At 44.7% G+C, this 27,282-nt stretch overlaps 1 protein-coding gene across 2 annotated transcripts; it reads left to right on the forward strand.

Annotated features, from left to right (window-relative positions):
* Positions 1–35: 35 nt before the first annotated feature.
* On the forward strand, positions 36–27,117 carry BFAR (bifunctional apoptosis regulator). Of its 2 annotated transcripts, XM_028117513.2 has the most exons (8): positions 36–251; positions 12,709–13,044; positions 14,436–14,640; positions 15,431–15,600; positions 18,318–18,462; positions 23,384–23,557; positions 25,008–25,210; positions 26,778–27,117. In XM_028117513.2, exons 2-8 carry the CDS (start codon positions 12,782–12,784, stop codon positions 26,968–26,970), a joined length of 1,353 nt encoding a protein of 450 aa, XP_027973314.1. In that variant the 5' UTR covers positions 36–251; positions 12,709–12,781; the 3' UTR covers positions 26,971–27,117. The 2 variants fall into 2 exon arrangements, with proteins under 2 accessions (XP_027973314.1, XP_027973315.1); XM_028117514.2 differs by lacking the exon at positions 36–251 and having other exon boundaries at positions 12,714–12,865.
* Positions 27,118–27,282: the final 165 nt, after the last annotated feature.

The following is a 27,282-nucleotide window of genomic DNA, read 5'->3' on the forward strand; positions in this document are numbered from 1 at the left end:
GAGGCGGCACGCATGCGCCAAAGTCCTCGGCCGGGGAGTGGCCGCTCTAGGCAGCGTGGAGGTCGCGGGGTTGAGAGGGTTGGGAGAAGAGTGAGGTTTCTCCTCTATGGTCGCGGGCCCGGGGCTCGCCTCTCCTCAGTCAGTCCTCTGCTATTTCCGGAAGTGAAGTGGCCGCCTTCTTCTCTGCTTCCGCGGGGGTCCGGGAGGCGGCCGGCGCCCGGCGGCCGGGTGGGCCCGGAGGGAGCCGAGTGGTAAGCCCCCGCATGGCTGGGGAGGGCATGGGGGAGGCCCGGGCTCGATTTCGGGGCGGCGTGTGGAAGACGGCTGTGGCCCAGGGTTCCAGACCCAGGCCCGGGTCCTGAGAAGCCACGTTCTCGGTCACTGGGCGCGGACCCCCGGGTGGCCAACTTCCCCCGTCCAATCCCGAGAGCACCACGTCTGCACGGCCGGTCGCTGGGCCTGGCTTGCGTCCCCTTGGGGGTCCGGGTCAGAGCTGGCCGCTCCAGGACTTCCCCGGGGCGGGAGGGAGGGGGTATCGTTCCCATACACCTTGGAGGGGGGACGAAGAGACCCTCGCCCCGCAGGAGTCCCTGACGCAGCCTGTGGCTGGCTGCGCGTCCAGAATTGATCAGGCTCCTGATAGACTGAGCTTCGGGTCTGATTCGGGAGGCAGTTCCTGCCCCAAAGCGGAACGATTGCTCCCGTTATAAAATAGGGTAACGGACACGCACAAAAGGGACAGTGAAATCCCAAAAGACGCACTGGGGTTAGGCTAGACCCCAGCTCTTGTGATTCCGTGCTCATGGCTCCTAATGGGAACTTGTGCAAAAGGGAGTTTTCTTTAAAAGAAAAAATAAAAAGGGGTACATGAGAATCAGCTTGTGTCTAACGGAGAATCTTTGGCGGGGCAGGAGGCGGCCCTGTCAGTGCCCAGGGCGGCTGCCCCCCAACTTTCGTGGAGTGGAGAAAGAGCCCAAACGCTGTCATGCCCTGAGCTGTCGCCGTTGGGTTCTCCCCGCTAAAGCCTATTGGTCGGTCCTTTGGGGGGGTGGTCTCGATGTCACCCTCGGAAAGGCCAATAGGAAGAAGGTTTACTCTCCTCTGGGCACACGCCAGAGCCGGCACCGAGCGCACGTGCCGAGATAGATGGTTTGGTTTGTTCTTGTCGGGGCTGTTTTGTAAACAGCCAGTCTGGGTGTCTGATGTGTTCTGCGTTTCCCTGCCTGTCTCCATAAACGTGTTGGAAAAACTGTTTGCTCTAGTGCTTGGCGCTGACGCTACTAAGTCTTATTATTCAATAGACTCTTTGAGTACCTATGGATAGAGTTTGTCATTTAAACCTCCTTGAAAGTAGATAACTATTATCTTGAACTTATGAGTGGGAAATAGGAGGCTCAGGGAGAATAAATGTGACCTGTTTGGAACCCACGTCTTTCTATTCCTAAGAACATAACGTTTTAAGTATACAAGCCTCTCCAGGGAAATTACAGTCTGGGAAGTGAAACACACACAAATAAATGTTATATTAATGCACAGAGGCAGGAAGGGTTAATTTGGACGTGAGGAGAGTTACTCATTAAAGACTTTAAAGTGACAGGGGATTTGGATCTTGTCAGTTGAACACTTTTGACCCAGTGATGGTGTAGAGCTGCATTACAGATGACGGAAACAGTGTGATAAGGAAAAATGCCCAAGGAGCAGGAATTAAGAGATGGGACCAAAGTGTCGTCTGTGACTAGATGAGTAGTAGGAGATTATCATCATTAATAGTAATAGCTAACATTTATGTTGCACTTATGTGCTGGGCACGATTCTGAGTGTGGTGCATATATCCATTTAATCCTATCAACACCCCTATTAGTAATGTGGCATTAATATCCCCATTTGACAGATGAGGAAACTGAAGCACAGAGATTAAGTGACTTGCCTGAGGTCCCACTATGAATTGGTGGAGCTGGGATTTGAAACCAGTCATTCTGGCTCCAGACTTTGTGCTCTTACTAAAAAGTTGTGCTGGGGCTCCTAGCTGGCTTAGTCCATAGAGCATGAGATGCTTGATCTCAGGGTCATGAGTTCAAGCCCCACCATCAGCGTGTAGCCTACTTTAGGAAAAAAAAAGTTGTGCTGTTTTGTTAGCAGGCCATAAAGATTCTTAAATGACAGGCTTATAACTATGAGCTTTAATTTCTTATGGTCAAGAAGGTTTTGAGCAAAGGAACTGTTTGATTAGAATTTTGCTCCAGGAGGATGATTCAGGCATTGGACAGAGGAGGTACTGGAGAGAAGAGGAAATGAGATTAGAAGTGTTTTATTTTTTGCTCGCACCTTACCCATACCTTGTCTGAAACATATATTTAGGTATATACATTTATTAGTATGTAACAGCTCTCTAGGCCCCAAACCTCTGTTTGCATAGAATCTCCTAAGGGGCTTGTTGAAAATGTACGTTCCTGGGCCTCTCTCTCAAATACCCTTATTCAGGTTCACCAAACTTCAGGTGTTTCTGTCAGATGTTCTACAGAAATTACTGTCATAGGGAGTCAGATACTTGTTGATTTGATTTTCATCTACAAATATCCAGAACCCATCTTTGTGCCAGCTTCTTCAGGAACGATGATAGAATTCTGTGGCTTGATACCTGATCTCAAGGAGCTCAGGATGTGATTTGGAGAGGGAAAGACTGCTCAAACTGATAATTGCAGTATGCTTGCTAACCAGTATTTTTATCACAAGTTATTGGACATCTACAGCATTTAACACAGGACAGGTCGTTGAGTATATGCCACATAACAGAAACGAAAGCGGACGGTCTCACGGAGAGCCAAGACACCTGTCTAGTGTGTTCTCTTGCCCAGCACCACTCAGGAGCAATAAATCTTGAGGCCTTAAAGTTCAGGCAGCAAGTCAACCTCCTGTGAGCTAGCTAGCTACCTTTGCCCTAGTAATTATTTCTGACTCCTTCCCAAAAGAAAGTCTTGTCTAGGGGTGCCTGGTGGTTCAGTCGTTAAGCGTCTGCCTTCGGCTCAGGTCATGAACTCTGGGTCCTGGGATCGAGCCCCACATTGGGCTCCCTGCTAGGCAGGAAGCCTGCTTCTCCCTCTCCCACTCCCCCTGCTTGTGTTCCTTCTCTCGCTGTCTCTCTCTCTGTCAAATAAATAAATAAAATCCTTAAAAAAAAAAAAGAAAGAAAGAAAGTCTATTTGGACAAGAGTTGGTAAGAGCCCAGAAATGCTTCTCTTGTATTAATGAAAGCCAATTTCTGCCACCTACAAGAAATGCACATAATATTCTCTCTTTATTGCCATTTCTGACCCTTGCCTTGCTTACATTTGGGCACATTTCTTTTTATTTAACAGTCACTAGATGTGTGCAGTCACTCTTTGGACATTTAAAATGTCTATAGTATTCTATCAATGTTTATAGTGTTGTCCCCAGAAGTAGACCCGTGGTGCCAAAAATAGGCATTGCTATTTCTTTCTTTCTTTTTTTTTTTTTTAAGTTTGTGTGTTTATTTATTTAAGTGATCTCTACACCCATCATGGGGCTGGAACTCATGATCCTGAGATCAGGAGTCACATGCTCTTCCAACTGAGCAAGCCAGACACCCCCCCACCCCTGTTTGTGTTGTGACTGTTCCTGCTTATTTATCTCATGGAAACCCATGCTCACCCTAACAGCCATAAGCTGGAGTTTATGTTCCAAAATGCAGTGTTGTCATATCCTAGTTTATTTCCTTCAGTTTGGACTTCTCAACTTCATAGTAGCAGCATAAAGGAGCAAATTAGTCCTTTGATCCATTAGCTATTACTGATTACCTTGTTGGAATAATGTAGTGTTACAAGGTCAGGCTTTAACTCAGACCATGATTCAACACCTGGCTCTGCCCTATATTAATGAGGCCTCCATTTTCTCTTATGTAAAATGGAGATGAGCGTAATAATTATCTCATAGGATTACCTTTCACATTATAGGGACTCAGTAAATATTAGCATTGTCATTAATCTTTGTTGTCAAGAAATAGGTAATGAAAAGAAATAAATAGCCTAATTAAAGGCGCATATAAAGCCAGAATGTTTGTATTCTTGCAGTGAAACATCTTTGCTAAGTAATGATTGAGATATTTTCAGGCTGCAATTCCAATAAATTAGCCCTCCAAAGGATTATTCCTAAAACCTAAAACCATACCGACAGGTATGTACTGTCGTCACAATTAATGTTTTGTTGAATAAACAGGTAGAACTGTAATTATATACCACTGAACAAAGCAGTTGGAAGATTATAACTTCTGAAGAGTTAACAATTGTTACGTGAATTCTTTATAAGCTAAGGTATAAAAATTCTCCACTTAAACTCAGAATTAATGGATTCTTTTTTGATAAATTCAATGCAAATTATTGTATTAACTGCTGTTGGGGTGACTAAGGAATCGAACAGGTGACAGCAGTGCCCCCTCCTCCTTCCAGAGAGTAGCCCTCTAGATGAATCCACAGATAAGTACTTGACCAAGTCAAACAGTTGTCCTTCCAAGGGAGCAGTAGTGAAGTTCCTTGCAGGTTCTTTAATCGGCCAGAATAATTGGGAGACTATTTGTATCCCAGCCCTTTTTCTTCCTGCATAGAGTTTTCAGATAACTATAGCCTGTCGGTTAGGTGTTTCTTTGGGGAAACACAGAAAAGGTTACAGTGATAGAGATCTTGGAATTGCCCAAGTAATCAAACTGTGATCATTGTTTCCTATCAGTTGTGCCAACAGACCATGCCCATGAACATTTTCGAAAAGGTCAACTGTACAGTTTTTTCATGTCATATTTCACATATTCATGTTTTCTAAAACTTTATGCCATTTCTTGACACTGAAATTTTAGAAATGGTATTTTCCTCAGGAAGTAATATCTTTCCAGGTGTTTTAAAAGTTACATTGGTGAGATGTCAGAACAAGTTGTTGATTATACGGCATGAGCATGAGAACAACTTTTGAGATTCCTCACTTACACGGTTTGAAAAGTGTCACACACCTGGACGTGGAAGAAGAGACCACATTTACTGAACACTTCCTATGTGCTGGTGCTTACTTAACATATGTCTCCTTAATGCTCATGACAGCTTTGTGAGGTCGGCGGCGGTGACCCCATTCCTTATGTATGCTAATGGGAGACTTAGAATGACTGATTTGCCCACAATCTCATGGCTCATAAATAGTGAGACTGGGACTCAGAACCTGTCTTCTGAAACCGAGGTGTATTCGTCATTGTTATATGGTGCAAATAAACCTTAGCTATTATCAGGAAAAAAAAATTACAGTTTCTTAAAACCAGGAAGTAAGTAACTCCGAAACATTAAAGCAGGTGTCTTAAAGGCCTATACTAAATATTTGATAGATAGAGGAGCCCACAAACTCTCACTTCATGCATTTTGACCTAGGTCCCTGGGGATATGATGAGACTAAAGCCAACTTAGAATTTTTAGACTTGCCCTCAGATTCATCCAGAGCCTTTCACACATGGAATCTACTGAACAGGGGTGTCTGGCCTCTGATTATAAAACAGAATATAAGCAGTAATTTAGAAAATTTTGTGGAAGACCTCAGAGGCACTTTCTTAGCAATGATGGTAAACAACCTGCCTGCAGATCAAGAGACAGGAAAACTATAAGCTGATAGAACTCCTTAAGCTTGCTAGCCTAAGACCAGTTAACCTAGAAACCTCATACATTCATCAGTAGACTCTGAAGGCATCAACCATGGGAGAGGTCATAAAAACACAGATATTCACACAAATATGCCCAAGGTCGGGAAGGAAACAGAAATTGAAAACAGATGGGTGAGGACTAGCAAACCAGAGCGGACATGCCCTATCTGTGCAGCTGCTGAGTTTCTCAGCTCGAGCTGTTTCCTGTCACTCCATATGACATCCCAGTCTTGCCAGGTCTTCTGACTTTTTTCAACAGAAGCCAGGAGTCTGGATTTTTATGTGGAATCAGTTTTTTTTTTTTAATACCAGCACTAAATTCAAGAGAAGGGAGAGAAGAGGAGGAAGGAGAGAGGGGATTAGGGAGAGAGGGAGAAAGAGCAACACCATATGAAAGCCTGTCCAAAGGCCAGATGTCACCACAGTGGAGTGGTGGCTGCCCGTGTGGAGACTGTTCCAAGACACAAAGGGTGGAAGCTCATGGCAATATTTACCTCACCTTGGAAAGGCTCACCTGGGTTCATTATAACCACTCTAGGAAGCAGAGGGCTGTAGAACATTTAAAAAGTCTTTATCCTGGGGGCACCAGGGTGGCTCATTCGGTTAAGTGTCCAACTCTTGATTTCAGCTCAGGTCATAATCTCAGGGTTGTGAGATCAAGCCCCACTTCAGGCTCTGCGCTCAGCGGGGAATCTGCTTGAGATTCTCTCCTACTCCCTTTCCTCCTGCTTGCACTCTCTCCCTCCCTCCCTCCCTCCAAAATAAATAAATCTTTAATGGGGTGCCTGGGTGGCTCAGTCAGTCAAGTGTCTGCCTTCGGTTCAGGTCATGATCCCAGGGTCCTGGGATCGAGCTCCACATGGGGCTCCCTGCTCAGTGGGGAGTCTGCTTCTCCCTCTGCCCTCTGCTCATGCTCCCTCTGTCTCAAATAAATAAATAAATAAAATCTTTTATCCTGGGGCTCCTGGGTGGCTCAGTCAGTTAAACCTCTGACTCTTGGTTTCGACTCAAGTCATAATCTCAGGGTCATGAGATGGAGCCCTGCATGGGGCTTCACATTCAGCAGGGAGTCTGCTTGGGATTCTCTCCCTTTCCCTCTCCCTACCCCTCTGTTCCTTCCCACTGCATGGGTGCGCTCTCCCTCTCTCACACACACACAAATAAATAAAATCTTTAAAAATTAAAAAAAAAAGTCTTTATCTTGGTGGATAAACAGTAGCTTTTAACTTTATTTGGATCTTGATCCTCTTTGAGAACCTAATAAAAACAATAGATTTCCTTCAGGCAAGTGCTCATGTTACTCACTCCTGTGCACAAACATAAGCCTGGCATGTAATTTCAGAGCACACACAGACCCCTCGACTCGCCTCTGCAGATAGCAGTTGAAGACCCAAATTTTTATTCAGACACCACAGCTCTTCAGAGTGACTCAGGCCCCAGAGGTTTGCCATACTCTTCAATTCTGTGCCATTCAACCTGTCATTTTAAACTTGTCTCTGTTTGCAGTTTTGCAGACTTTTCCAAACTCAGGCATTCTTCCACCTTAGTTTTGAACTAGGTAATTAACACTTGTCATTTCATGTGACGCTTGTACACAAACCAAAGTGTATCCCTGTGAACAGGGCACAGGGGGTAGAGAATGGACTGAATCTCCTCCCCCAGTCCTCTCCGGAGCCTTGGGAGACAGAGAAAGAAGACAATAGGCCACAGGGACATTCTAATGCTTCCTTGTGAAGGAACCCGGAAAGAGCCAGCAAAACCCTCTCCCAGCTCCCGCTGTGGGCTGAGTTTATAGAGAACATCTCTTAAACATCCTCAAGAACATTGGCTTTCTCAAAGAGGCCTTTAATCATTGCCAGCACAGGAGGGTGTGTTGACCCACAGCTTGGAACTTTGGTGTCTGCGCTACATTTTATCATTTAAGAGGTACTTTCTTCCTCCGAAAGTGCTGTTTTCCTTCATGGAAGTAACCCAAAAGCAGACAGAAATAGCAAAAGATCAACTGACTTTGGTTAAGATGTGTACTCTTTCTCTGTTAGCGTTCACATTTTGAATGTAGGGTAACCCGAAACTAGCCACGTTCCTAAGAGGTAATCAAAGTCTATGCAGTTTCTAGTTTGTTAAAGACAGTTTTGAGACAAAACTAGTGGCCACTTCAGCTTTTCAAAATAGGACTTAAAAATACATTTCAGATGCCATTGTGTGGTTTGTTTTCTCTCATAAGAAATAAACTTTCAGAGCTGGTAAGGTAGGGAATGGCTTCTAGTGTTTGTTTGTTTTTTTAATATTTTATTTATTTGGCAGAGCACAAGCAGGTGGGAGGGGTAAAGAGAGAGGGAGAAGCAGACTCCCCACTGAGCAGGGAACCCGATGCAGCACTCGATTCCTGGACCCTGGGATCCTGACCTGAGCCAAAGGCAGACACTTAACCAACTGAGCCACCCAGACGCTCTTACCTTCTAGTTCCAAAAGGCTAATTGGTGAGGGGCTCAGTCTGTTAAGCATCTGCCTTTGGCTCGGGTCATCATCTCGGAGTCCTGGGATCGAGCCCTACATCAGGCTCCTTGCTCAGCGGAAGAGTCTGCTTCTCCCTCTGCCTGTGCCTCTGTCCCCCACTCATGCATTCTCTCTCTCTCTCTCTCTCTCTCTCTCTCTCTCAGATAAATAAAATCCTTAAAAAAATAAAAGGCTAATTGCTAAGAAATGTATTTCAATACATATTGTCATTTCTCTGCAAATTAGTCTGAAATGTATACACTTCGCCTCATTCTTAACTCCCATCTACAGTTTTGTATCTCCAGCTGCTCACTCAACAATTGTACTTTGAAGTCTTATCATCACCTCAAACTTAAGTTTTCTAAAATTCCACTTCTTTCTGAGATCAGCCCCATGCGCTCACAGTGACCCATTTCTATCACAAGTACCTTTCTTCTTCCCTAGCTCTGACACCTAGGCAGCATCTTTGATCATTCTTTCCCTCTAGTCACTGGAGCCCATAAATTATTTTCTTAATGTCTCTCAGATACATTGATCCCTTTCTTTATCACTTTTCATTCCTTTGCTCTTTTCATTTTTTGTCACCTTAGTCCTAGAAGTGACAAACATTTTACTTCTAAGTTATCCTAGTGTGGTCCTCCTACCTGAGGGGATTTATCGTACTCAAGCACAGCTTTGCTGATCTGATTGTCCCTGAAGCCTTTATGTGTTCCCATTGGCCCAGCTGTCATTAACTAGGCACACAAGACCCCCATATCAGACCTGCAGCTCTGGGTCACTCGCTGCTCCCCATGAAAATGCTGACAGCAGTGCCCAAGTCAGGCCCCTCTTTTCTGACCCCATTCCCAGCTCTCACTGGGAGCCTCAGGATCTTTCCTCTGACCCTGAATCCAAATGAGATCCTAAATGTACCTAAAGGGCCTGCACAATGCCCAGCTCACAGGAGATGCCTAATAAATAGCAGTGGTTCGGGGCACCTGGGTAGCTCATTTGGTTAAGCATCTACCTTTGGCTCATGTCATGATCTCAGGGTCCTGGGATCAGACCCCATGTCTGCCTCTGCTCAGCGGGGAGTCTGCTTGTCCCTCTCCCTCTGCCCCTCCCTGCCTCCACTCATGCGCATGAACTCTCTCTAAAATTAAAATCTTAAAAAAATACTGATAAGCAAATAAATAAATAGCAGTGGGTCAATTATTATTTCCTGGGATAATGTTCTCATGGCAGCTGTTTAATCAGCATTAGCCAGATAAAGGAACTACTTTATCAAAATGATTCCTTTTTCTAAAAACCTATGTAAGATCTCCCACATCCTTAGCAATTTGAAGAGACTGCCCAAAGGAAAGCAACTTAGGAATTTTTTTAATGTTCCTAAACATACAAATAATAAATATGATTGATTATCAGAAATGATTTAAAGTTTGTCATTAAGAACATTTATTTGAAGTCTTCCAAAAAGAACAGTTTTTGGTTTTTGTTTTTTTTAAAGATTTTATTTATTTATTTGATAGAGAGAGACACAGCGAGAGAGGGAACACAAGCAGGGGGAGTGGGAGAGGGAGAAGCGGGCTTCCCGCCAAGCAGGGAGCCCGATGCGGGGCTCGATCCCAGGACCCTGAGATCATGACCTGAGCCAAAGGCAGACGCTTAACGACTGAGCCACCCAGGCGCCCCCAAAAAGAACAGTTTTTTGGGTGTTTTTTTTTTTTTTTTTAAAGATTTTCTTTATTTATTCATGAGAGACAGAGGGAGAGAGAGAGAGAGAAGCAGGCTCCCAAGGAGCAGGAAGCCCGATGCGGGACTCGATCCCAAGACCCTGGGATCATGACCTGAGCCGAAGGCAGATGCTTAACCATCTGAGCCACCCAGGCGCCCCCAAAAAGAACAGTTTTTTGGGGTTTTTTTAAGATTTTATTTTTAAGTAACCTCTACACCCAGCATGGGGCTCAAACTCATAACTCCGAGATGAGAGTCTCATGCTTCACCACTGAGCCAGCTAGGCGCCGCAAAAAGAACAGTTTGGGCCTCACAGAAGGTTATTCCCCTCTTTACTATTACTTATTATTATGAATAACATTAATTTAATTATTATATTTTAAAATTGTATCTTATATTTAATCTTTTAACTTTATCTTTGCCTAATTATCTTTTTAGTACTGATGAGGAATCTCTATTCCTTAACTTTAACTTTAACACTGAGTTTAAAATTCAGTTGTTTAGTCTTTGCGTTGAAAATCCCCCACTGGTGTTGGGCCAAAAGGAATATAACTTTTTTTTTTACTATTTCATATATATTTTTACGATTATTGTAACGTTATACATTTTCATTAAGAACAACCTGATAAATACAGAAAACCAGAACCAAAAGAATCACAACCCTCCCCCACCCAACATATCCAGACCTGCTACAAATACTTCATTGTATTTTCTTCTAGTCTTTGTTTATAGATTTGCTTTTTTTTTTTTAAGGTTTTGTTTTATTTATTTTAGAGAGAGAGTAGGGGGAAGGCATAGAGGGAGAGGGAAAGAATCTTAGGCAGACTCTGCCCTGAGCACCAGCTGTCACTGGGGTCAGTCTCCGGACCTGAGATCAGGACCTGAGCAGAAACAGAGTCAGTCGCTCAACTGACTGAGCTACCCAGGTGCCCCTAGGTTGGCTTAAAATATAGTGCTCTATGTAAGTATAATACATCACTTTGTAAAAGGTGATACAATGCCCGTGGCTCAGTCAGTTGAGCATCCAGCTCTGGATTTCGGCTCAGGTCATGATCTCAGGGTCTTTAGATCCAGCCCCATGTCAGGCTCCAAGCTTAGTGCAGAATCTGCTGGGGTTGCTCTCTCCCACTCCCTCCTCTGCCCTTCCCCACTCTCCCTGTCACACGCACTAGTGTGCACACGCACTCGCTCTCTCTCGCTCTCTCAAATAAATAAGTAAATCTTTCAAAATAAATAATAAAAGGTGATACAATTTTCATGACTATTTTTTTTTAAAGATTTTATTTATTTAGAGAGAGAGAGAATGAGAGATAGAGAGCACGAGAGGGAAGAGGGTCAGAGGGAGAAGCAGACTCCCTGCTGAGCAGGGAGCCTGATGTGGGGACTCGATCCCAGGACTCCAGGATCATGACCTGAGCCGAAGGCAGTCGCTTAACCAACTGAGCCACCCAGGCGCCCCTCATGACTATATTTAAAAGCAGGTAAACTGCTACCATATATGCTTTACTTACCACATGCTAGACTCTGTATGAGGCACTTCACTTGCATTCTCACGTTTAATTCTTAAACCCTCCCAGTGGGGGTAAATGCTCTTACCACCCCCACTTATACATGAAGAAGCTGAGTCTCTAGGAAGTCCAGTCCCCACAGCTACTGAATGGCAGAAATGGAATAAGACCCCAGGCAACCCAGACCTGGAACCTGTTTCTTAACCACTGTACCTGGAATGTGTAAAAACTTGAGCCCTCTCTGCATGACCACCATGGGTGATGAAGAGTGATTGACTTCCCTTGTCTTCACAATAGCGAGGTGGAGAAACCCTTACCCGTCAGCGCCTCTACTGTAGTAATACCAGGAATACTGTGAATAATCATTTCATTAGCCCCTGTTTATGCCATATACCATCCTTGCCACTTAACTTTCAATGTCTCTAATCTTTACCAGAAGCCTTGAAGGTTTCTGTTAACCACCATTTCACAGTTGAGAACACAGGACTCAGAGAGCTCAAGTAACTTATGCATAGTCAGAGCACGTGATTGGGGAGCTAGGATTCTAACTCCATGGTGTTCTGCACCATACTTCCACTCCATAAAACAATCTAAGACCCAGATAAGAACGAGAAGAGTATGGTCCTTTGCCCTTTGCTTGCTACCAACATTGGCATGTTTCTCTGGCACCAGATTGGCCAAATCCAGAAGGCATGACGTGTGTTTGGATTGAAAGGGTATATCGAGCCCCAGGGGACTTGTTCTGGCACAGGGCACCTCAGAAAACGAGGTTTCACTCACTTTTTGGTACTTTATTCCTGTGGGAGCCTCTGCAATCACATGTTTATGAAATAATTACCTAACGAGAAGGCAGATTTGTCTGGATAAAAAAGGCATTATTTACATGAAGTACATCTGTTACTGCCAACTCCAGACATTTTACTGGCCCAAAAAACTTGTTTTGTTTTGTTTTGTTTTGTTTTGTTTTGTTTTGTTTAAATCATACACACGAAAGGACTTGAGAAATTTAATTGGGAGAACTGAGGCCAGAGGAATTACATTTTCCAAGTAAGTTAGTGAAAGAGAAGGATCCAGGATTCTCCACTGCCCCCAAGTCCATTGAGCTTTCCACTACATTGTTTTGCTTCACCTAATTTTCAGAAGTATGACAGTGCAGAAAAATTCAGCAAGGTTCATTTGGTTTTTGGAATGTGAATTTTTAGACATTAAGTTCGTCCCGTATAAAAATCGCCTTTATGAGAATGGCAGTAATCTCGAACACCTCCTAAACTATTTGTCCCAGTTCTGTTGTCTTTTTTTTTCTAGATTTAATGATGCTTTGCAACAGTCTATAAGTCTGAAGCTTTCTGTGCCTGTGCATCCCAGAATTTGCTAAGATATGGAGGAGCCTCCGCAGAACGATCTGAACACGATGACCCACGAGAAGGATGACCCTCTCCAGAGCACCAGCCCTCAGATTTCTGTTAGTGAATTTTCTTGCCACTGCTGTTACGACATCCTGGTTAACCCCACCACCTTGAACTGTGGGCATAGCTTCTGCCGGCACTGCCTAGCTTTGTGGTGGGCCTCTTCAAAGAAAACAGAGTGTCCAGAATGCAGAGAAAAATGGGAAGGTTTCCCTAAAGTCAATATTCTCCTCAGGTAATGCTCAGTCCATATGGGTAGCCCATGCAGCTAGCACAGTGTGCTTTCTCTTCATGGGAGCAGCCAAGCTTGAGAGGGCCAGAGGCAAAGAGCCGCCCCCCTCCATGGTCATTCTAGATTTGCTGGTGTGTGAGTTGGGGAGCCCAGGGACTGCAAATCCAGACTCCCTTCCTCACAGGTGATCGTGATCTGTTTGTGATTGTTTATCATAAAGGAGAAAAAGAAATTCTGGGTATCAGACCATTGCTTATAATCCTTTGTCATATAACACTTTTTATTGATTTGTATCTACCGCGGACACCCTAGGTCTAATAGAGAAAGTGGTATAACTGCACAATTCTGTACAAATCAGTTTGATGCTGATTTTCATCATCTTTGACTAAATTCTGTTCCAGTTTTCATAGCAATAGAGGTAGCTTCTCATGCATAGTCTCATACAACAAATGGCAAGACCTTTCAGATAGTAGGTTCTTTTCTGCTTCTGTCCATAATATTTATAATGTACCTGTGAGGTCTTTGAGGCTAAAATCCTCGCTTTTCTTCTGTTGCCTTCTTGATACCAACAGAGTACCAGAAAGCTCTATGAAAACATTAACCTAACATTCTCTTTTTCATTTGAGATATATTTACAGATACTTTGCTCTCATCTGTCAGCCTGGTTTACCTGAAGGTTGCTCTTAAATTGAAGGAAGATTCTTTGATTATGTGTAATTGCAAATGGAGAGCCCTATAGTAGGACCTAATGGTCTTCCTCTTACTACTCAACTCCACTTGTTTTCTTTTTTATGAATTAATTTTTAATAACATACGCAATATATAGATACCTTCAATTGCTTATATTCTTTTTAAAAAATTAGAATTATTACTAATAAAGTTAAAGACCCCGTTGACCTCTTTCCCTATCTTGCCATCCTTCCTTCCTTTTTGCCCCAGAGTCATTTCAGTTATGACTTAGTTATGATTTCCTTCAGATTTTTAAAAATACTTTTATACATATGTGTGCCAATAGGAAATCCAAATATTTCCTCACATCTGTGGTGTACTATCTGTATGGTTCTACAGTTTACTGTTTTCATTCAACGATATGTATGTCTTAAATGTACCCATCTAGATACACGTGATACCCAGTAAATTCATTTTTAAAACCATGTAGCATTCCATTGTGTGAATAGACCATGTTTTATTTAACTATTTCTCTAACCATCGACATGTAAGTTGTTTCTCATTTTTTGCTGTTACCAACAGGGCCATAACCAACCCTCTTGTCCATTCTTCTGAAGTGCTTGTATATTATTAAATGTTGACTGTTAGTTTGATTTTAACCTCTAAACATTATTAGATTTAGGCAAATAACTGTCTTGTGATTTTTTTTTTCCTATTCTCCATAGGGATGCCATTGAAAAATTATTTCCTGATGCCATTAGAATGCGATATGAAGACATTCAGCACAATAATGACATAGTCCAGAGTCTTGCAGCCTTTCAGAAATACGGGAATGATCAGGTTCCTTTAGCTCCAAACACAGGCCGAGTGAATCCTCAGAGAGGAGGGGGATTCTTTTCTGGAGTGCTCACCGCTTTAACTGGTGTGGCAGTAAGTTTATCTCTGTGTTTCTCTGCCCCCCGCCCCCCCCAGTTTCCACTGAAGTCAGTTCGTTTGTAATTGATGGCATACCTGTATGCGATGATTCACTGCGTACATGGAAATCTGCTGGGTCGTATGATTCTTCTGGGATGCTGCGTACTCAAGTAGTCAACGTCATATTCAGAGCCCAGTTATTGTTAGCTTTATTCCATTTCATGCTCTTCATAACCTCTGCGATAGCCACCGTTATTAGTCTCATTTTGTCTGTTTATTTCTTTTTATTATTATTTTTAACGTAAGCTCCGTGCCCAGCATGGGGCTTGAACTCATGACCCTGGGATCAAGAGTCACGTGCTCTACTGACTGAGCAGCCAGGCGCCCCTACTGTTCCCATTTTAGAGGTGAGGAGACCAATGCAAGGAGGTGTTAGAACTGGAATTCGAGACCATGTCTACCTTGATGGTCCAGTCTCGAGCACGGCACTTTACTAACATCCCATGGAGAGGTTATTTTCTTTTCAGTTCCATGCTACAACAATTTAAAGGTTACACATTTTCCAGCAAAAAAAAGGCACATGATAAGTCCATTATACCGGCCAAGATGTTGGGGTCAAGGGTGCAGTGCCCCCAGATGCTCTGCACTGAGTCCTGTTTCTGACTCTGTTCGCCAGCAGTGAGAGGCGCCCCCCCCCGAGAGTTCTGCTCCCCCGCTCTCTTTGCTTCCTCGTACCAACGTGGCATCATTCCCTTCACGCTCAGCCTGACCTTCCTCTGTGTTAAGGGCTCCCCCTCTTCTCCAGGTGGTCCTGCTCGTGTATCACTGGAGCAGCAGGGAATCTGAGCACGACCTCCTGGTCCACAAGGCTGTGGCCAAGTGGACAGCGGAAGAAGTTGTCCTCTGGCTGGAGCAGCTGGGCCCTTGGGCCTCTCTCTACAGAGACAGGTTTTTAGCGGAAAGAGTAAATGGAAGGTAAGAAGCAAGATCTTCTGACATTTTTTTTTTAAGCTGCTTTATTGAGATAGAATCCACATACTATAAAATTCACCTATTTTTTTTTAAAGATTTTATTTATTTATTTGACAGAGAGAGACACAGCGAGAGAGGGAATACAAGCAGGGGGAGTGGGAGAGGGAGAAGCAAGCTTCCTGCTGAGCAGGGAGCTCGATGAGGGGCTCGATCCCAGGACCCTGGGATCACAACCTGAGCCGAAGGCATATGCTTAACATCTGAGCCACCCAGGTGCCCCAAAATTCACCTATTTAAAGTGTACAATCCATGATGTTCAGTATATTCACAGATGGGTGCAGCCATCACCCCAGTCTAGTTTTAGAACATTTTCATCACCCCAAAAAGAAAGCTCTTACTCTTTTGCCATCAGTCCTCATAACCCCCTGGCAACCACCGTTCTCCTTGCTGTCTCAATGGATTTGCCTATGTAGACCACTTTGTATAAATGGAACCAGACAATATTCATGACCTTTTGGGTCTGGCTTTTTCACCTCACAGAATATTTTCAAGATTCATCCAAGTTGTCGCAGGTGTCAGTGCCTCTTGCATTTTTTATTGCTGAGTAATATTCCAGTTGGTGGCTAAACCACATTTTATTTATCCACCCTTCTGTTGATGGACACTTGGATTGGCTCCGTTTGGGGACTGTTACGAGCAGTGCCACCGTGATCCTCAGCATACAGGTTTTTGTGTAGATCTGCATTTCCAGTACTCTCTTGGAGTGGAATTGCTGGGTCATAAAGTAAATCCTTGTGTTTAACTTTTTGAGGAGCTGCCAAACTTTTTCCAAAGCCACTGAACCATTTTATGTTAATGACATTTTGTTTGTTGCTTCTTGATTATAAAAGAAGCAGGTATTTACTAGTTATTTAAAAATAATAATGTAGGGCGCCTGGGTGGCTCAGTTGGTTAAGCGACTGCCTTCGGCTCAGGTCATGATCCTGGAGTCCCGGGATCGAGTCCCGCATCGGGCTCCCTGCTCGGCGGGGAGTCTGCTTCTCCCTCTGACCCTCTTCCCTCTCGTGGTCTCTATCTCTCATTGTCTCTCTCTCGAATAAATAAACAAAATCTTTAAAAAATAATAATAATAATAATAATAATAATGTAGAACTATAGGGTATTGGAAGTGAAATACCCTCATAATTCTACTCTTTAGGGAAAACCACCATGGTCATCTTTCTGGACATCTTTCCAGAATTTTTTTCCATGTTTATACAGAGATACACATAAATGTATTTTTTATTTATTTATTTATTTATCTGACAGAGAGAGACACAGCGAGAGAGGGAACACAAGCAAGGGGAGTGGCAGAGGGAGAAGCAGACTTCCCACTGAGCAGGGAGCCCGATGTGGGGCTCGATCCCAGGACCCTGGGATCATGACCTGAGCCGAAGGCAGACGCTTAACGACTGAGCCACCCAGGCGCCCCTATTATTTATTTGTTTAAACTGAAAATACAATTATACTAACCAGACCTGTGTTTATATATGTATATGTATATACGCGTGTATGTGTATACCCGGAGTCTATTTGATCTCTCCCAAAACAAATCTGGGTCGTTTCCTTTTTCCTGTTCTAGGCAATTCCAAGCAATGTTGTAGCAAATGCCCTGATACAAGGAACTCCTGTATCGAATTGTCCGGCTCTAGGGAGGCCCGCTTATGCCCATCAACATTTCCCCTCGCCCCCTTCCAGAGCCCTGTCCATCTTTATTGGAGTCTTTCCTTCCCCGGAGGGACTGTGGAAGGATAGTACCTAGGGCACCACGCAGTGCCAAGAGCAGCCGCGATCCACTTGTCCTGGACGGCCGTCTACTCACTGCCCCCTGGAACTGGGCTTTCAGCACTTGACCCTCCTTTGGGAAAGCCAAAAGCTCCCACTCGAATCGTCTGTTTTTTGTTGTACCTCTCCCCAATTGTGGTTAAAAAAAATTTTTTTTTCTCTACCTACCTAATACATGTTTGAGTAATTGCCTTCCTTCCGGAAGATAAATTCCTAAAACTAGAATTTCTGGGTCAAAGGACATAAACCTTTACAACTTGGATAAATGTTTCCAAATTCCCCAGAAAAGGACATCAGCCTCCATCCATCCACCAGCGGTCATGTGCCCGTGGGGCTCTCGGCTACTGCTGCACCGGGGTGTTTTTAACGATGAATGATTGTTGAGGTGGAGTCATGTTTTCTGATGAAAGGGATCAGACAAGGGAGCTGCCATCGTTTTCCTTAAAATACTACCCCCAAACAGCTACTCTTAAAATCATAACATTTTATTGGATTTCTTCCCAATTTTTTTCTTCTATATATACACATTTTGAAAAATAGGGCAGTGTGTGTGAGGTCAGCCTGCGTAGCTGGGAGATCAGAGGTTAGGAGCAAAAGAGACCAACCAGGCTGTGCCTTGGCTGAGCCATTTGATGTCTCCAAGCCATTTTTTCAGCCACAAAATGGCCATCATGCCACCTACTGGGCAGAATTGTTAAATGGATCTGTGGTGACTCCCGGAAGTCATTTTAGAGAGTCACGAAGATTCAGTGGTTTGCTGTTATTACTGTTATGCCGTATACTAAGTGTCTTAACTTACTCAAGCCTAAAGCGTTTGTGCTGATAGGATGCAAGCCTGACTGTGAAGAGTTTGCCTTCAAAAGAAATCTCCTCCTGCTACTCCCCCTCCCCGACAGGTTGCTTTTAACCCTGACAGAGGAAGAATTTTCAAGGGCGCCATATACCATAGAAAACAGCAGCCACAGAAGAGCCATCCTCCTGGAACTGGAGCGTGTCAAAGCCTTAGGTGTGAAGCCACCCCAAAATCTCTGGGAATATAAGGTGAACTCTTTATTTATTTTTTTAATTGAGAAAAGTATAGAGAACAGCCTCTCCGTCATCTGCATGCCCACTGAGTAGGAAAACATCACAGACCCCCCTGAAGCCCCCAGCTCTCCACCCTCTCGAGAGGTACCATGCTCCTGCCGCTGAGCTGGGGGTCCCTACTTGTGTCGGGAGTGTGCATACACAAGCACTAGGAGCGTTGTTTCACGGGTCCCTAACCTTCACGGAAGAGGCCTGAGCTGAGCATGTCCTTCTGCAAGTAGCGACCTCTCTGGCCCTGGTTCACTCATGTTCGCTTTCAAGCACGTGCTAGTTGAGGCCTTGTCCTGTCAGTGAACCCTGAGATCCTTTCCCTTTTTGCTATTAGAAACAGTGCTGCTGTGGAAATTCTTTGGACATTCTTATGCTTTATGGTGTGTACTGCGGAACAGGATTGCTAGCTCACAGGCAATACACATCTCCAACTTTATGAGTTGAAGATAAGTTACTCTTCACCGTGACTGCACCACAGATAAGATTTAGCAAATAACTGTACCGTAAAACGAATATTTTTTATTATAAAATATCTGGAATAAATACCGACTTGTATCCTAAAAAAGATAGCATGGAGAAAAGTAATTACAAATGACCCATAAGTCCATAGGGAAAAAATGCTCACTCATAATTAAAGAAGTGCGAACTGAAATAAGCAGATGGCATCGTTTTCACCTCTATGGTCTTGTCAAGGACAAGAGCATCATAATCTAAGGAAAGAGACACTTGTGTGTTCTGTGGATCCTAAATATGGTGCAGTCTCCGTGGAGAGCAGTTTATCAATAACTATTAAAATTTAAACTGCCCCTACTGCCTGACCTGCAGTTTCACTTATTAGCGCATAGAGCATACAGGTAGCATGTCTAGGGGTCAAGGGCAGGGCAGCTGCACCCCTTGCCGGGCTCCTCCAGGGCACGCTGGCTGTGGAACAGCAGCAGGCCCTGGGGCCCCGTGTGCCCATCTCCTCCTCGGTAATCACAGAGAGAACCGAACTTGAGTCCCCAAACGTCACCCAATGAGACACTCACCGCAGCATCGTTGGTAATAGCAGCAAATGGAAATCAAGTGAAGTGCCCACCATGAGGACAGGTTACATAAAGAGGGCGCACCCATACTTATAACCAGTACAGAAGAAAATAGAAGGTGGGGACTCCGGGTGTGCCAGTAAGGAAGGATGCCCAAGTTGTACTGTTAACTGCAAACAAAGAAAAGCGCATTGGAAAATAGACACATCAGTATGTATCTGTGTGTTCGCATTTGCATAGAATATTTGTGGAAGGATACACAAACTGTTAGTGTTTTCATCTAGGGGTTGGGACTTGGACAGAAGGGAGAATTTTGTCAATACATTTCTGTGCCATTTGGAAAACATTGTGTTGACTTTGTACACATATTATTTTAAAACTAAAAAAACACTTGTTTCAGAATTTTTGAAGACGGGGCATGGAGAAGGTTTGTTGTTTTGTGCGTTATTGCGGATTCTCTATTTAAAATACGTAGAAGTAATCTTAATATTAACCAGAGCAAATGGGAACGCGATTCTGGACCCAGGCAGAATCTTATCAGTTGGCTCCTTCAGGTCTTCTGAGTGGGCAGGCCCTCCCAGAGGGTGGCCATTTGACAAATCACCAGTGAGCCAACAGGTCCAAAGGTGTGTGATAAGATTCTTCCAGCCCTGCTGTCCGGGTGCAATTCTTGTTCTCATTCAACATGAAAGAAACAGCTCCCCACTGAAGTGCTATCATCATAACCACCTTACCGGGTGGTTGCTTTTCCTCCTTTTCTGATAGGAAGTAGGCAAGCACTCACACTGGTTCAGCACCCACACTGACACCAGACCCACAAATAGGTCACCTGCTCATCTCCCTTTCTCTTGTACTAACCATGATGTGGCTGGCCACACTCCAACTTTATTTCTGGGACCAGTGCTCCTTTAGATCTTGCATATTTTACAAGAACAGTACTGCCCCCAGGGTGATTGATTGGTGGGAGGTGAAGAATAAAAAAAGTCTTAGATAATTTGTGATTTGTGGCCCCCTCCAAAATACCACAGTACATAAACGGATGTATAGTATATCTGTGGTATTCACATTTCATGGGGAGACAGGATTATGAAAAAAAACAATGTTTTTAAAAGGGGATAATAAAAAAAAAAAACGGTTGGGAAACATTTTTGAATGATGAATTACTCCCATGTCTATTTCTCACCTACGTTAGGATGCAAAGATATTTACTATGGAAAATTTCAAACATACAGAAAAGCAAGATAACACTACAGAACTGCCAGGTACCTTTACCAGCTACAGCAACTTATGGCCATGTTGATTTCAGTGATCCCCCACCTACTCCCACCCCTATTTTGAAAATCTAAGATACTTATTTTTCATAGGTAAATATTTCATTGTGAATCTCTAAAAAGTAAAGACTCTTTCAAAAAGAAAACTAGGAGCACCTGGGTGGCTCAGTCAGTTAAGTGTCTACCTTCAGCTCAGGACATGATCGCAGGGTCCTGGGGTCGAGCCCCATGTCCAGGACCCCCAGCTCAGCGGGGAGTCTGCTTCTCCCTCCCCATTCTCTCTGTCTCTTAAATAAATAAAATCTTTTTTTTTAAATTTAAAAACAAAACTAAATTCCCTGATATCACATAACTTGGCAGTATTTAAATGTACTACATCTTTTTTTCTTCCAGTTCATTTGTTCCAAACAAGGTCTACATTTGGCCATTGTGTCTCTCAAGTCTCTTGTAGTGTATGGATTCTCCCTCCCTGTTTTTGTTATCCTGCATTTATTTGTTGATTTAACTGGATAGTTTTGCCTGTAGTTTGCCCACATCTTGAATTCAGCTGATTGTCTCTGTGGTATCACCTGACAGGTTCTGCTGTCTCCTCCATATCCCATAATCCAGTAGTTATATCTAGAAGCTTGCGTTGGTTTGGGTATTTGACAAGACTACTTCATACGTGGTGGGGTTTTCTTCCATCAAGAGACTCATGATATCTAATTGTTTCTTTCTGACAGTAGCAGCCACCATGATCATTGATTCTTTACTTGCAAAATGGTGATACTGTAATTCTCTCATTTCTTCATTTTTTTTTTTATTGAGAGAGAAAGAGAGCACAAGGTGGGGGTGGGGGTGAGGGCAGAGGGAGAGAGAGAGGAAGAATTGGCAAGTAGACTCCCCACTGAGCATGGAGCCCGATGCAAGGGCTCGATCTCACAACCTTGAGATCATGACCTGAGCTAAAACCCAAGAGTCAACTGCTTAACCGACTAGGCCACCCAGGTGTCCCTTGGTGGTTTTGTTTCTTAACTTCCACATATGAGTGAAATCATACGGTGTTTGTCCTTCTCTGACTTAGTTCATTTAGCATAATACCCTCTAGCTCCATCCGTGTCATTGCAAATGGCAAGCTTTCATTCTTTTTTTTATGGCTGAATATTCCATTGTGTGTGTATATATATATAGCACATCTCCTTTCTCTATTCATCAGTTTGATAAGTTTTGTCATATTGCACACACCTGTGAAACCATCACCATAATCAAGGTAGTGAACATATCCATCATTCCCCAAAGCCACCTCATGCCCCTTTGTTGAGCCCTGCTCCCCACCCCTCCCCATTCAAATAACTGCATGGTGCTAACACACTGATCCAACTTGCATTTCTCTAAGAACTAATGATATTGAGCATCTTTTTATGTGCTTATTTGCCATCCTTATTATAAATCTTCTTTGGTGAAGTAGCCATTCATACTTTTTGCCCATTTTATTTGATGTTTAGTAGTGTCCAAGTAAACTGAATCACTTTGAATTTACTTTTATAATCAGGAAAAATATAAATACCCATTCTTCATAGCAAAATTTACCGCAATGATGAAAATGAAAATAAATTGCCCACAGCCCCACCAGAGAGTCAAACACGGTTTACATTGCATTTTGCTCTATTTTCTTCCAGACAATTTTCTCTGCATAGTTTAAGTGGTCCTTTTGTTTGTCTATTCATTCCACAAACACTTATATCTATTGTGAGCCAGGTGCTCCTCTAGGAACAGATGCGAAGGAGGCCTGGCTTCTCTGGGGCCGACAGCAGAGAGATCAGATTGCTACATGTCTTTGAATCTTGTTTCACCTAACGGTGTAACACAAGCATTACCCAAAATTGCCCATATTCATTTTTCAATGGCTGTATGAACTCTGCTGAAACACCTACTGTAACTTCATTATTTAGGTCGCAGATTCCACTTGCTCTGTCGTACACATGCAGCACTAAACATTCTGTGTGTAAAGCCTTCTGTATTTCTGATGACTTTTATTTTAAGTGGTGCGCACTCATACATTGGTTAAATTAAACTTGTTTTTTGAGAGAGAGCGTGCGTGTGAGCGCGGGTGGGGGGTACAGAGGGAGAGGGAGAGAGAATCTTAAGCAGGCTCCCACACCCGGCGCGGAGCCTGACATGGGACGCAATCTCACAAACCTGAGTTCATGACCTGAGCTGAAACCAAGAGTCAGATGCTTAACCGACTGAGCCACCCAGGTGCCCCTAAATTAAACATTTTTAAGACTCTTTGATACAGTTTACAAAATTGTTTTCCAAAAAGGTTGGGTTTTATTAGCAGTGCCTAGGGTATGCATCTCAGCTCCCCACAACCCCTCCTGACAAAGACTTGGAGAAAGATTGGGTCTTTATTAAGCGTAGCCCAACATACTGATTACTTGGACTCTTCTTGCCATCCATTCGTTTGTTCATTCATCCATTCATTCATTGTTTGTGCAAACCACACAAGAAAGGCTGATGGCAAAGGGCGAGAGACTGTGGAAGGAGCACGGGTGGGGAGCTGGCCACCACCGTTGTAATGCGGCCCTGTCCCCGCCTTGTCCTCTGCAGGCTGTGAACCCAGGCAGGTCCCTGTTCCTGCTGTATGCCCTCAAGAGCTCCCCAAGACTCGGTCTGCTGTACCTCTACCTATTTGACTACACAGACACCTTCCTACCCTTCATCCACACCATCTGCCCTCTGCAAGAAGACAGTTCTGGGGAGGACACCATCACCAGACTTTTGGTAGGTCTGCAGAGCGCCTTCAACGCAATGATTCTGCCACTCCTCAGCATGCTCTGGAGTTAGAGACGGGACTGGAGCTGTCATGGAAGAGCCAACAGCACCCAGTCTTAAGGAGAAACCCTCTAAGAGGACACAGAGCAGACCCTCCCCACTCCCAGAAGCCAGTTTTATTTCCTACATTACACAGCAAGAGGGGCTACCCTCTGGACCTGAAATATTTTGGGGGGGTGGGGGAACAGCATCGCTTTTGTTCTAAAAGAAGATAGCCTAGGTCTAGATTGCCCGAGGGTTAGATCTATGGACCTTCCAGCTTGGTCATCTGTCTGTTAAGAGGATCCCCAAAGGATGATTATTTGTCCCACTGCAGGGCAGGGTTAGCATCTACCCCAGTGGCCTCAGAAAAGCCTCATCCACCTCACTGATAGGAGGTGTCACATCAGCTGACCACACGCCCCTGGCAGAGACAGTTACACACCTTGGCTTTTGTGTCTTCAGTGTGACCCATGGAGTCCTCCAGAATTGTTGGTGGATCCCACTTTTCTTGGTCACTTCAGGGAATGTCCTTTTGCATTGCTGCTCTGGGGGCCGTCCCTCTGATCTTTTTAAATCAAAAGTCACATGGTTATAGGAATCATCATATATGATCCATACCCATAAATATTAAAGCAGAATTCCTAAATTTCCAAAGACCCTTTTTAAAATACTTCAGTCAAGTGTCTGCCTAACTGACTTGAGCCTTGGGTGTAGTTTAAAGCCTGCTGATAGGGGCTCATTACCCAGTTTCCTGCTGTTACTTGCCCTCGCTGGACTGGGAGCACAGAGACCTCCCTACCTTTCCATTTTAACAAGCCCCAACAACCCCTGCTCACTCAGCAGGCTCACTTTCTTCTTGCAATACTTAGTATCTGCTCCATTGTACACAGTCCTGCTGAGCTTCCCATAAGCCTTCTGGATGCCTCCATGAGTTGTTTAAATGCTCTGGTTAATTATTTGCTAATATCTGTGGTTAGAGTTTTTTATTAAAGATTTTTATTTATTTATTGAGAGAGAGAGAGAATGGTAGAGAGAGAGCATGAGAGGGAAGAAGGTCAGAGGGAGAAGCGGACTCCCTGCTGAGCAGGGAGCCCGATGCGGGACTCGATCCTGGGACTCCAGGATCATGACCTGAGCCGAAAGCAGTTGCTTAACCAACTGAGCCACCCAGGCGCCCCGTGCGTTTCCACTATTACATAAGAAGAATCTCAGTTCAACTTCTTTGGTAACATTTATCCAGTGTAAGATTAGTTATTATAAAGGTGAGCTGATGGATGGAAATGTCATGTTATGTTGTTGGATATGCGGGTGTTTTAATAAACGTAAGGTTCACCGTGAGGACCACAGTATTTTCCGTAAAAGTCAATCCTCACGACTTTTTGTGCCCACTTGTGCTTATTTTTATGTTATTTTAAAGGATCTTCGAGAGCCCACATGGAAACAATGGAGAGAATTTCTTGTCAAGTACTCCCTCCTTCCATACCAGCTGATTGCTGAATTTGCTTGGGACTGGCTGGAGGTCCATTACTGGACATCACGGTTTCTCATCGTCAATGCCATGTTACTCTCGGTTCTGGAATTATTCTCCTTCTGGAGGATCTGGTCAAGAAGTGAACTGAAGTAAGTGTGTTTTTACATTGGAGATGGCTGACACAGCAGGCACTGCGAAAGACTGACCAAGTGGTGGAAGGGTCCTCTCTGAAGTAGTAGGTAAACGGGAAAACGGTCCTTGGGCCCTGGTTTAGAAACACTGCTTAAGCAGCGAATAGGAAACTGTCCTCATGTTTGGGGGCGGGGAAGTTTTCGTGGTGCTCAGTGTTCAAGAGTTTCTCCATATATCTTATCCCCGTGTAATAACATATCATGTACTTCTGGGGCCGGGGGTGTGCATGAAGGATTGTATTAAGGAATACATAAGTGAGAAGAAAAGGGTTCTTTATGGAGAGGGCACTGTGGTAAAGCATAATGAGATCTGGTGAGGAATTCTGCAGGCATGAGTTCTAATCCTGCTCGGCCACTGAGCAGGACAGTAATCACTTCTCTGGATTAATGCAGAAAATGAGAGCGTTGGGCTAGCCAGTCGGGAGTCAGGACTCTTGGTTGCATGTGATAGAAACCAGCCCGAATTAGCTTTCCCAAAAAGAGAAATGCCCCACCAAGGCTTCCTGCACGGCCGGATCCAGAGACCCAAACGCTGTCGTCAGGACTGATCCTCTCCCTCTCACAGCCCTGCTCTTTGCTCTTTTGGTCAGCCTCCAGCAGCTCTCTTCACGCAGGGCCCATGGTCACTCGGGGCACAGATCTGAGCAGCTTAGCACCCCTGGTGGAGAGAGAGCACTTCTTTCCCCATAGCACTTACAGTCTCGGGGCTCACACTCCTTCGCTCTGATTGGCCCTGCCTGGGTCCCATGCCCACCCAGATCTATCACCCGGTGCCGGGGTATGCCAGGCTCTCCTTGTCCAGGCTCAAGGCATGCCCTCACCCTCCCAACCAGGGGCTGGCTTCAGATCCACCGAGACCACATGGAAAAGAAAAGGGGAAGGAGGCACCCAGAAGGAAAACCAGAAAGTGTTTCCAGAAGAAAGGGAGTGGCTAGTGGGCAGGCAGAAGTAACAAAGCCCCACACCAGCATCCTTACAGTCTTAAACATCCCAAGACTCAGAGTTCTTGGCCTCATTAGTCAGGAACAGCCTTATATATAGTTCCAAAAACCTGACAAGAATCTCCTTTTGATTTATTCAGGCTCACGGTTAACTGAGCCCCTCCTCTGCCCCTGGCTCTCTGCTGGGCACTGCAGATGTTTTGGTAAAGAACACAGACAGTCTGGACTCTGAAGGCCCATAGCCTCACAGAGAAAATACGGATATTAAATACATACAAGTGCAACCCAGCGACGAAGCCGGGGGGCTGTGCTGGGAGGGTGGGGGGTCCGTGCTGGGAGGGTGGGGGGTCCTTGCCCGGTGTGGGGACCAGGACCAGGCATACCCTGCAGGCTGCATGCTGGGAGTGGAGGATGGTTGGTCAGGCAGAGGCATGCCTCGGGCAGCAGGGCCAGGAAGCAAGGTGTCTGCAGCAGCAATGGCCAGGCTCCGTGCTGGGAGAAGGCCCAGGGCCCGAGCACTCTGGCGTCATCATTAGAAACAGCATCACCATTCCACTACTCAGATGCTTCTCTTCTTTTCCCAGGACCGTGCCTCAGAGGATGTGGAGCCATTTTTGGAAAGTATCAACACAGGGGCTTTTTGTGGCCATGTTCTGGCCCCTGATTCCTCAGTTTGTTTGCAACTGTTTATTTTACTGGGCCCTGTACTTCAACCCAATTATTAACATTGATCTCGTGGTCAAGGAAGTCCGACGGCTGGAAACCCAGGTGTTGTGACTTGCACTGCGCAGGCCCTGAGGGACTCTTCCAGCCTCCTTGACATCGGAGCATTGATGCTTGAGCAGGGGGGGCGGGGGAGGGAGCAGACTTCCTATTTCTGCGCCTCATGAACAAGGTGCTGCTTTGTCTGTCAGAGGCTCTAACCAGGTCCTCTCTCCCATGCCTGTGGCATCCTGGCGGCAGGGACTGACAGCCCAGAGCTCGGCTGACACAGCAACAGCACCTCCCAGCCAGCCACCCTCCTCACAGGGACTGGGGAGGCCCGCTCCACCACGGCTCTCAAGGACTGGGACCCCAGAGGATGTAGTG

This window comes from Eumetopias jubatus, unplaced genomic scaffold (genome assembly GCF_037043125.1).
Source record: "Eumetopias jubatus isolate StellerSeaLion01/CBP00866 unplaced genomic scaffold, mEumJub1_p1.0 scaffold_12, whole genome shotgun sequence".
In the NCBI taxonomy this organism is placed as follows: domain Eukaryota; kingdom Metazoa; phylum Chordata; class Mammalia; order Carnivora; family Otariidae; genus Eumetopias; species Eumetopias jubatus.

Bases quoted from the DNA above. Each gene is read 5' to 3' on its own strand.
- BFAR (XM_028117513.2), top strand. From the start codon at position 12,782: ATGGAGGAGCCTCCGCAGAACGATCTGAACACGATGACCCACGAGAAG. The intron at 15,601-18,317 runs GTAAGAAGCAAG...CCTCCCCGACAG, and splicing joins GCGGAAAGAGTAAATGGAAG to GTTGCTTTTAACCCTGACAG. The intron at 23,558-25,007 runs GTAGGTCTGCAG...GTTATTTTAAAG, and splicing joins ACACCATCACCAGACTTTTG to GATCTTCGAGAGCCCACATG.